Source organism: Gavialis gangeticus, unplaced genomic scaffold (assembly GCF_001723915.1).
Source record: "Gavialis gangeticus isolate Ggan-Ray unplaced genomic scaffold, GavGan_comp1, whole genome shotgun sequence".
In the NCBI taxonomy this organism is placed as follows: domain Eukaryota; kingdom Metazoa; phylum Chordata; order Crocodylia; family Gavialidae; genus Gavialis; species Gavialis gangeticus.
Genome location: NW_017729000.1, coordinates 10384695 through 10394879, shown reverse-complemented (window position 1 = coordinate 10394879; position 10185 = coordinate 10384695). Strand labels below are relative to the sequence as shown.

At 38.0% G+C, this 10185-nt stretch overlaps 1 protein-coding gene across 3 annotated transcripts in view; it reads left to right on the top strand.

The window, feature by feature from the left end:
• The window catches only part of SMAD5 (SMAD family member 5), a 38914-nt gene extending 29075 nt beyond the window's left edge, over nt 1-9839 (top strand). For all 3 annotated transcript variants that reach the window (XM_019506240.1, XM_019506241.1, XM_019506242.1), the window contains 5 exons: nt 54-305; nt 2686-2805; nt 3625-3846; nt 6428-6684; nt 7491-9839. In XM_019506240.1, the coding sequence (XP_019361785.1) occupies nt 54-305; nt 2686-2805; nt 3625-3846; nt 6428-6684; nt 7491-7634 (995 nt within the window). In that variant the 3' untranslated portion in view covers nt 7635-9839. The remainder of the gene's footprint in view (nt 1-53; nt 306-2685; nt 2806-3624; nt 3847-6427; nt 6685-7490) is intronic.
• The last annotated feature ends 346 nt before the right edge of the window (nt 9840-10185 follow it).

Here is a 10185-nt window from a genome sequence, read left to right as displayed (position 1 = left end):
TTTGTTTTTTTTTGTGTTTTTTTTTTTTTTTTTTTTTTTTTTTTCTTCTTTAGTTCTACCTCCAGTGTTAGTGCCTAGACATAGCGAATTCAACCCACAGCACAGCCTACTAGTTCAGTTCAGGAACCTAAGCCACAATGAACCGCATATGCCACACAACGCTACGTTTCCAGATTCTTTCCAGCAGCCCAACAGCACTCCATTTTCCATTTCACCGAACAGCCCCTATCCACCTTCTCCAGCCAGCAGCACTTACCCAAGTTCCCCAGCCAGTTCTGGACCTTCAAGTCCATTTCAGCTGCCAGGTAAGAATAGTCTGTGTGTGAACTTTACTGAGAAATAAAAAGCTTGCTTTGATATCATTGTGCTAAAAGCTATTGCAATTTCTTTTCTTTTTTTTTGTTTTTTGATGTTTCTGGTATTGTCAGTTCATGTTGGCTGAATATTGGCCGATTCTTATATTTACTTATCATTCATTCATTATCAATGTTTGCATTTAGTTTTATTCCATTTCCTTACTTTTATATTGCTCAGAAAGAGATCATGTAGGTTATTTCTAAGGTTTTATTTTCCACATGACATTTGTAAGTATCAAATGACAAGAAATGGGACTTCTGAATTTATCTCCAGTGCTTTTAAATAGGCATTGTAAAGCAAGATGAAAGAAATGTCTTTAATATTAAACCTGCTTTCCCCATCAAAAAAATCCATAGGATAAAGTAAATAGCCTTAAAATAAAGATGATATGAACAAAATCTGTTATCCTGGAAGATATAGCTTTTGTTACGCTTCGTTTGACAGCATAGAGTTGTAGGTTTTTATAATCCCACAAATGCCAGAATGCTGGGGTGTACCAAAGGGTATTTAAATAGATAACTTCTTTAATCTCTCAAGCTTATGTATATGGTCATCTCTAGTAAATAAACACTTAGCAAAATTAAGAGTGTGTAGTGCAGTTGGCCAAGACAAGGCCTTATACTTAAACTTGATGATGTCTTTGTCATGCAAAACCTTTTTTTACGCGTCCTCCAGTCATTTGCAAAATTTCAGGGAATATCCCAGCTACCAGGAGGGATTAACCTTTTTGATTTTTGGTGGATATTGAAAAACAAAGAGAAGAAAAAGCCTGCATGGAGCCTTTGACACAGTATCTAGTTAGCAGACACAGTACCTGAATCCACCTATGTAATTGCCTATGGACCTCATTGATGGCAGCCATTAAATTGGTCAGCATTCCAATATATGCATCTTGGCTCCACCCATCTTCCCAGCGTGCTTAAAAATGATAACACTTTCATTTCAGCAGTAGGCTGAAATACAAATAATGTAAGGATTGGGGTTACATGTAGACCCCATGAGATGAGGGTTGCAAGGAATTATTGACATTGTTGATGCACAGCTTTTGAGGAATGGAGGAATGCAAGGAGAGGTTGGTGTGTATATATAGTTCACTTAGCCAAGTCTCTTAGCCAGCAGAGAATCTGATCCTCTGGCATAGTTCTCCATTCTTCCCAGGAAGGGAGATAATGTTATATTCATGCTTTCTGCTGTTGTGTGTGTGTGTCTCCCTGTATCTCTCATATACCAAAAGTTTAAAAATTCAAAGTCTTCCCTTCTCCTCTCTACCATTGTTTATTCATTTTTCTTTGTTTCTAAGGCTAAGGCTTTGTTAAAATCAGTTTGTTTTAACAGATGAAATAAATGCAATCGTATTGATCTCCTATAGGAGTGAGTTCTGTAACTATGAAACAGCCAGATGAAAACAACTTTCCATTTTTTCATAAGTCCTGTCCTTGTATCCCAGTCACATAATCAAGAATAAGCCTATCAGTGGAGATAATTGCAAAGACATGGGGTGCCTCAAGTAGCCTTGGCTGGTTTCAGGTTGCTTTGCAGATAAGGGTGAAAACTTAGCATCATCCCTTGCTTAGAAATGCTTCTTGCCTCTCTTTGAATGATAACTGAGCTAGATAAGATTCTTTGGGTTAATGTGATATCTTTTATTAGACTAACTAAATAGTTGGAAAAATTGTTCTTTGCAAGCTTTCAGGCATAAATGCCCTTCATCAGGCATTCAAGAGAGTCTTCTGTTGGTTTGGGTGCTCTCCTGGGTAGATTAGAAGTCAATATGCAAAAATGCAGGTTGTGAAAATGCAAATAGATGGCATACAATAGGTGGGGCGGGGAAAGGGGGATGTTCACCTGGTGAAAGAATGCAGCTAGTAAACTGTAGAGAGGTTACCTGAGGTTCTGAGATGACAGGCAGGTTATAATATACCATAAATCCATGTCTATATTTAATCCATGATTTTTTCTATCTTGTAGCTCTATGAAGCGAAGTTCGTAGGCTCACTTTTTTGTAAATTCCCTTTGAGGATTCCCCCCCCGCTCCATTGTCCACCATACATTTGCATTTTCACAGACCTGCACTTTTGCATATTGGCTTCTAATCTACCCAGGAGAGCATCCAGACCTACAGCAGACCTCCAATGCCTGACAAAAAGGGTGTTTTGTGCCCAAAAGCTTGCATAGAACAATTTTTCCAACTATTTAATTGGTCTAATAAAAGTTATTGGATTTACTCAAAGAACCTTGTCTGCCTACGTGCTTAGCCCAGCACGGCTACAACCAACAACCCTGAGCTAGATAAAGCATTTGGTTTCACTTTTTGGTTCCTCTTCGCAGCTGATACTCCTCCTCCTGCGTATATGCCCCCTGACGATCAGATGGGGCAGGATAGTTCGCAATCTATGGACACAAGCAACACTATGATTCCTCAAATTATGCCAAATATATCCAGCAGAGGTAAGGTCATATGGTAGATAACAGATGAGTGTTGATTGGTGGCTTAACACTAAGGGCCAAACTGAGGGGTAACTTAAATGATTGAATAAGTTATGTATTAGTTGATGTAATTTCCAAATCAAACTGGAGACAGTCCAGGCTTACCCAAGGAAGTGGATACAAGATAAACACACCTTACTTAGTTCACTTCATACTCTTGTGTTGTTTGGCTTTGTTTTTTAAACGAGCTAAGTAGTAAAGAACCACAAGACTCATTTTATTTAAAATGCATATAATGTAACACTTTAGAGGACTGATTTTTTTTTTTTTTTTTTTTTTTTTTTTTTCCCCCTCCTCCCCACATGAAGCATTGAGAATTTGCCTGCTTACTATGTCATTGGGAGTTGTGAATGCTTAACACCCAAGATATTGGATCCCACATGCTGCTTGTAAATAAAATTATATAGAAAGTCTCCCTTTTGTATCTGACAATACTTTTTAGAATATGTTTCCTTTTTTTTTTGCTTTTTGTGGGTCTTTCACATACCCTGGAGTGGGGAGAACAATTTAAATTCTAAAATTACTATAAAACAAAATTGGCAGAGTAAATTAAAGTAGGTGTACATGAGAACACCTTAACTTTTTAAAATTGACTGGCTTTCAACACTGGGTAGGGTGCTTTTTAATCCTTTCACGCTGCCTTTTAAGTACAAGAAGCAGAGGTTAAATTGCTGAAGCACTTTTAAGGGAAGAGGTTGAAGGGTTATTTGACCCTGCTAGATTGTATATTGAAGTAAGTTTATGTAAGTTGATTGAATTTTGATTTTGTTTGTCTTGTAGATGTTCAACCTGTTGCCTATGAAGAGCCTAGGCACTGGTGTTCAATTGTGTACTATGAATTAAATAATCGTGTTGGAGAGGCTTTTCATGCATCTTCCACCAGTATCTTAGTAGATGGATTTACAGATCCTTCTAATAATAGAAACAGATTCTGCTTAGGTTTGCTGTCCAACGTTAATCGGAATTCAACAATTGAGAACACTAGGCGACACATTGGAAAAGGTAAAACATCAATATAATACATGCATTCTTTATGAATAAGGGGCTAATAGCAATAGGCTAAAAATAGGTCCCTGGAACAGTTACTTTACAATATACAGAAATTGAGACTGAGCCTGGTGTCCAAGCAGATCTACAGTATGCTTGCAGATGATAGATAGTTAGATTGACTGATTTTTTTAAAGCAGCTCGTGACTTGATGTATATGCATCTGGAAAACTGCATGACTTCTGTGTTCAGCTCTAGACAAAAATGATGTGAAAATATAAAAATTCCCTTTCTCTTGAGTAGGCTGACTCCAGGACTTTGTGCCAGCACATTAACCAAAGGGAAGTCCTAGGGGACATCTTGTTACAGGATCTATCAAGTTGCATGCATACAGCTGCCTTTTTAAAGCATGTTCTTGCTACCACTTTCAGTATATCAAGGCATTGTTCTCAGTTTGCATATGGCATTTGAGCACTGTCTACAGTATGTTAAGTGTCCTTTAGGAGATGAAAGGAAAACTCTGAAGTACTAAAATAAGGCTGTAAGGACCTGTTTTTGCTCAGTGACTCTAATGGGTGTGGGGTGTGTGGGCACTCATGCATGCACTTGTATGCTGAAGGAAGAGGGTCTTGGTTTTGGCAGGTTTTTAAACCCCTTTTCATATTCTTTCCCGTCCTCATGCAATTAGCTAGCTAAGCCTTGACAAGAGAACCCTCCCTCCTCCTGCCCTGTTCTTTATAAAGGTTTCTTGGCACTTGAGGATCAACTAAAGAGTTTTCAGATTTCCTTGGCATCAGGCAAATTGAAAGAGTTGCAGAGTGCCTTAAAAAACCAAAGTACTGTAACAAAAAGAGTTATAACCCTTATGTTTTGGTCTACTTCAGACTTGGATGTATAGTTTTAGTTATTGGAATCATCAATTTTGCTGAGTTTGTCATTGTTACCAGGTGTATGATACAATATAAAAAAGTTTGCATTCAAGTTTTAACCTAAAGTAGGGCTAAATCTGTAATCCTTGATCATTGGTAGAATAAAAATGTAACTTATTTCTTCAGTTGGGAACAATTAAAGGACAATTTCTGGATAAAATGCTTAGTTTTTCTAGGAAAAAAAAATTCTATTATACCCTTCTGAAACTTGCCAGACATGTTTCATTTGTTTTTTGGCTCACTACAGATCAGTCTCTCCAAAAATGCCAGATTTGTCACATGTCCTTAAGTATTTCAAGTGGAGGTCACTTTTGGAATTTCGGGAGTAAATAATTTAAAAATATTCTTTGTAATTTGTTGCAGGTTTTATTTCCAGCCTCCTATCTATGTTTGTTTTTCCACTTCCCAGAAATCCTGCACTATCATTGGCTTGAAGAGGCCAGCGGGGGTAAAATTGAAGAATGGAATTGATTGGCAGAAATCTGGTTCCAAACTAGTCCCAAATCTAATGGTTTAGTCCCTTGGAGTTGATCAGATGGCAAAGCAGTCTGCCTGCAGATTCCTTTTCCGAAATGACATCCCACTGCTGGCTCCCAGTAGATTTGATGAGGTTCACTAACACAGGGGTTCCCAACCTTTTTATGCTGAGGACCTGCCGGACCAACCCCCTTTTTTATGGGGTTGGCCGCTGGTCCGCAGCATGCTGGTCACTTCCAGTCTGCGGCCTGCTGGTCTGCAGTCACCTCCAGTCAGGCAGCCAACCCTTTGCAGCCTGGTACAGGGCCGCAGCCTGGGGGTTGAGAACCCCTGCACTAACGTTTCTTACATTCTGAAAGATCCCCTCAATTTTGTCAAATGACTAAATCCCCTCCGGCAGAAACCATGTTTCTTAGTGGATGTGCCTTAACTGAAACTCGGACGTATCAGCCCCATCAGCATTATTGGGAGGAAAAGTTGGAAGAAGCTTTGCTGAAGTAGGAACAAGGACCCAAGTTTGGACAATGAGCATTTTAAATAGCTTTGCCTTTGTTGGATGAGTTTTTAATTCTTGTCTTTCAAGTAGTGACACATTAGCATAATATTACAGTATTTGAGTTTCAAGCCATGCAGTAAATTTGCGTGAGAATTTTACAGCTGAATTAAAAAGAAAAATTTAGATGCATTTTTCCCATTGATCTCAAATTTGAGTATATTTAAATGTTGGGCCCAGTCTGATGTGGGTTGCATCTTTTCAGCCGATTGGTAAAATAAGATGAAAGGCTGAGCATACTGTGAATATACTTTCTCGTGCAGCTCTCAGTATTCCTCCATTCTGATCAGAAACATTTTTATTCTAGTCCTGGCTTCCAATTTTACAAACCTGCAGGCTTTTATAAGCCACAGTGTTCTCAAAGGAACTGGCTGAGAAGGACTGCTCACTTTCCCCTGTGAAGTTAAGCTATCCAGTCTGTTCTATAATTGATGAAAGAAGGACATCTAGCGGCTGATATAAAATGAGTGTTTGTTAAACAGCGTGTGCTTCAGGTTCGCTGAAAAAAATATTTTTTTCTAGAAAGCTCTTCAAATGGAAGTCTGACTAAATTGAACTCAAAGCTCAAGGGACCTATAATAACAACAGCACTTCTGCAATTAGCTTGAACCATTTTTTTTCTAACTTTATTTTTAAGGCGTTCATCTTTACTATGTTGGTGGGGAAGTCTATGCCGAGTGCTTAAGTGACAGCAGCATATTTGTACAGAGCAGGAACTGCAATTATCATCATGGCTTTCATCCTACCACTGTGTGCAAGATTCCCAGTGGCTGCAGCCTAAAAATTTTTAACAATCAGGAGTTTGCTCAGCTTTTAGCTCAGTCTGTCAATCATGGATTCGAAGCAGTTTATGAGCTCACCAAAATGTGCACCATTCGAATGAGTTTTGTAAAGGTAAACATTGTCTTTTTATCTTGGGCATTTAAAATTTTCCTGAGTAGTCACTACTACTTGGGGTTTTATTGCTTGTTGAGATGACTCCTTTTTCAGCCTGTTTGTGTACAGTCTTTCCCATTGTACTGTAGAGCATGAGGGGTGTTCTTGTACCACCAAGGATTTATTTTAAAACCTCAACAGGTGTTAGACATAGTAAGAGAGAATTTATCATTCTGGTACCTGAAGTGAATGCATTACTTTAATGTCCCCTCTCTAATTACTGCTGGGCCTCTGTAGTGAATTTCTAGGTTTCTAAGGTAAGAAGGGACACTACACCAAACACAGATGATAGGACTTCCCTGGATTAATTCCTGGATCAAATCCCGTACGTATGGAATGGTAGGCTCTATCATCTTGCAGTTTGTCCATAGTATACAAATTGGTGTTAACCCTTATTGGCATAATAAGGGTTAACACTGAGACTGGACCTCGCTGTGAAGCATTCTGTGTCCCAGAGAGTTTAAAATCTAAATTTACTAGACAAACAAGATGAGAAGAGGTATTGTACCACTGTATACATGCAAAAAAAAAAAAAAAAAGACCAAGAATTTATCTTTGGCTAAGGAGCCTGTGGTAGAGTGAAGACCAGAAGCCAGAATTCTTGCATATAGTGCCCAAAGCTCAAATTTGTCCTTCTTCTCATCTTTCCACCCTCTTTGTCCCCCTCTTACTTGTAATCTAACGATCAGATGCCTCGCAGCATTTCTTTGAACAGATTACTGGTATACCTTCATAATTACAAATGTTTTTAAATTTTTTTATAGGGTTGGGGAGCAGAATATCACCGGCAAGATGTCACAAGCACCCCATGTTGGATAGAAATTCATCTTCATGGGCCCCTGCAGTGGCTGGATAAAGTACTGACACAAATGGGCTCACCTCTTAATCCCATCTCCTCTGTTTCATAGTGCCGAAGTATTCTCTTCAAGTTGAATCTTTTTAGCGAACTTATTCTAATTCTAGAGAAACTTCCAAGGTGGATACTGTGAGCTACATGGAAAACAGATATTATGGTTAAACTTCTTACCCTGGTGTGACCAATTCCATTGTGTATTGATGATCAGTTTTACATTTCAATTTGTTCTTGTGATACTCAAGTGACAATTGAGACCTAAGAAAAAAAAGTCTATTGAAAATTTTAGAACATTTTTTCCTTTCCTTCATATAAGACTTAAACAGGTATTTGTCTTAACTGGAACTTTTTCTGTCATGTAGGGACAAGAATTTTGAAGACTGACTATAGGGAGTAAATACATATCATAGATTTAAAAAAAATATTAATAAACTGCTGAACTTGTGCAGCTCCAGCTTACAAGCAGTATTTTTAGTAAAGCTGCATAACAATTTTGGATGACAATTTATAAACAAAATTAGCCTTTATTATAGCTAATTTTGCTTCAGTTTGAACAATGTGATTTAAGTGTACACATGTTGAAATTATACTTTTTTTACAGATACAGAATGGTGTAAAACACTTGCATTATCTATTGAAAAAGTGCCGTCATAAACACACTGTATATTCATTGCAAAAGAGCAAGCATTAGCTTCATCCCTCATCACTTTTTTTAATATTGCTTTTAACCACCGTTTAAATAGTAATTGATGAAAGGTAAACTTCCTACACTTCTCTGGACTTAGTAATTCTTGTTTTTTTTCCTTTGATTTATGCCTATACCATTTGGATGTTGTTGCCAAGGTCTAGCTTTTTTTTTTGTAGATACCCTCTGTATTTTAGCATAAACACTACTTTTTGTAAAGGCAGTACTTTTCTTGGAAAGATTTAAGTGTTTTTTGGGTTTTTATTCTTCCTAGTTGCTTTTGACCTGTGTAGAACTGGTGTGTGTTAATGTCCTAGTCTCTCAACACTTATTACAGTATTAGCGATTAAGCTGTATTTAATTCACTTTGCACAAATTTGATCTCTTCTGCTCATGCTAGTCAAAGACTGAATGGCTTAAAACTAAGTAATTGAATGCAAGGCCTTTCATTTTTAAGTCACCCACACAAATACAAACCTGTTTGGTAATGAGCAAAAATCATTGCTACTAGTGGCCTTTATGATAAGTGGTCTTAGTCCAATTTTTTATGAGCAGCTGTCCCCTGGCATATATAGTCTACCACTGTATTTGCAGTCTTAGCAGAGAAAGGATTGAATGGACATAGAGGTTAAATTGCTCCTTCATCCACGTAGGAAACCCTTCAGGGAGACTGTGGAGGTGCAGTGGCAGGGTGCTGTGAGAAGGGTTGGACAGCTGCTGCCTGTGCTGAATCTGTCTTGTAGAGAGAGGGTGACACCCAGACTCAATGCAGACACTGAAAACAATCATTTAAAGGGCAAGACTATCTGGAAGAACCATTTCAGTGAAGAAATGACCTAAAAGAAATGTAGAGTGGAACTTTTTGACTGAACTCAGTTATAGCCTGACTCTAATTCCCAAGGTTTGTTTTTTTTCCCTTAACATGCAACCAAGGCCTCTTAATGCATATAATAACTCTGACTTATGCAAGTAAAGGTAAAGCATTTGGGAATTGGTAAAAAAAAAAAAAACTCTAAAGCTCAAGTACTTAAAAGTTGCCTTGTAGCTAGTTGCTGCAGTCCCTGGGTGTATTGTGTGCTTACCTGAGTTATTCTTGTATCCTTTATTGGTGATAGAGCTTTTGCTGAAATGTGGTGATCCCTTCATCACATGGTACATTGGTAAAGAATCACCTTAAAGGAACAAGGCTGTTTACATATCAAGAAAACATGTTTCTTTTGAAATGCCTTAAAGGAATAAAGATAGATTGATACTTTCATAGATCTTTAATGCTATCTTGTACAGAAATTTACTGTTTTTTGCTTGATTTATTTTAAAATATTTTTTTTTTCCTCCACCATTTTAAACAACAACCCCCCCTCCCCCTGAAAAAACACCAACCCTTCAGGACAAAAAGTAACAATGCTTTGCCATTTACCTTTGTCTGTTGCTTATTTCTTTGAATGATAGGCAGTTGATGGTTTTATCGAATGAGCTACAGGCTCAGCTGTGCCCTTTCTTTGTCACTTTATCAATATCAGCACTACAGTATCTTGATGAACTCATGTTTTTATTAATGTCATGAAATGCGGCGTTAAAAAAAAGTAAAATATCAGTTGCAGGTATAAAATTTTTCTCCATCCAAGGCTGAATGGTAGCTGGGAATGGGGGTTTACTTGGGCGGGCATGTTGGAATTAATTCTTAGTGCTAATTTTGAGGTTAAGTTGGCTGCACATGGTACTGTAATTACAGCAGTGCTGCCACATGTATCTAGTCAACTCTGGATGCTGTTTAGCACTAAAATAGCTTGGCTAGTGGTCGCCTACCTGCATTTATTTGTTTGACTTGTAATGCCAGCAGCAGCCTGGTAACTGCTTCTTCAGGACAAACATGGAGGGGCAGGCTCACTAAATATTGCTCTGGTGCGTGCTTTTTTTTTCT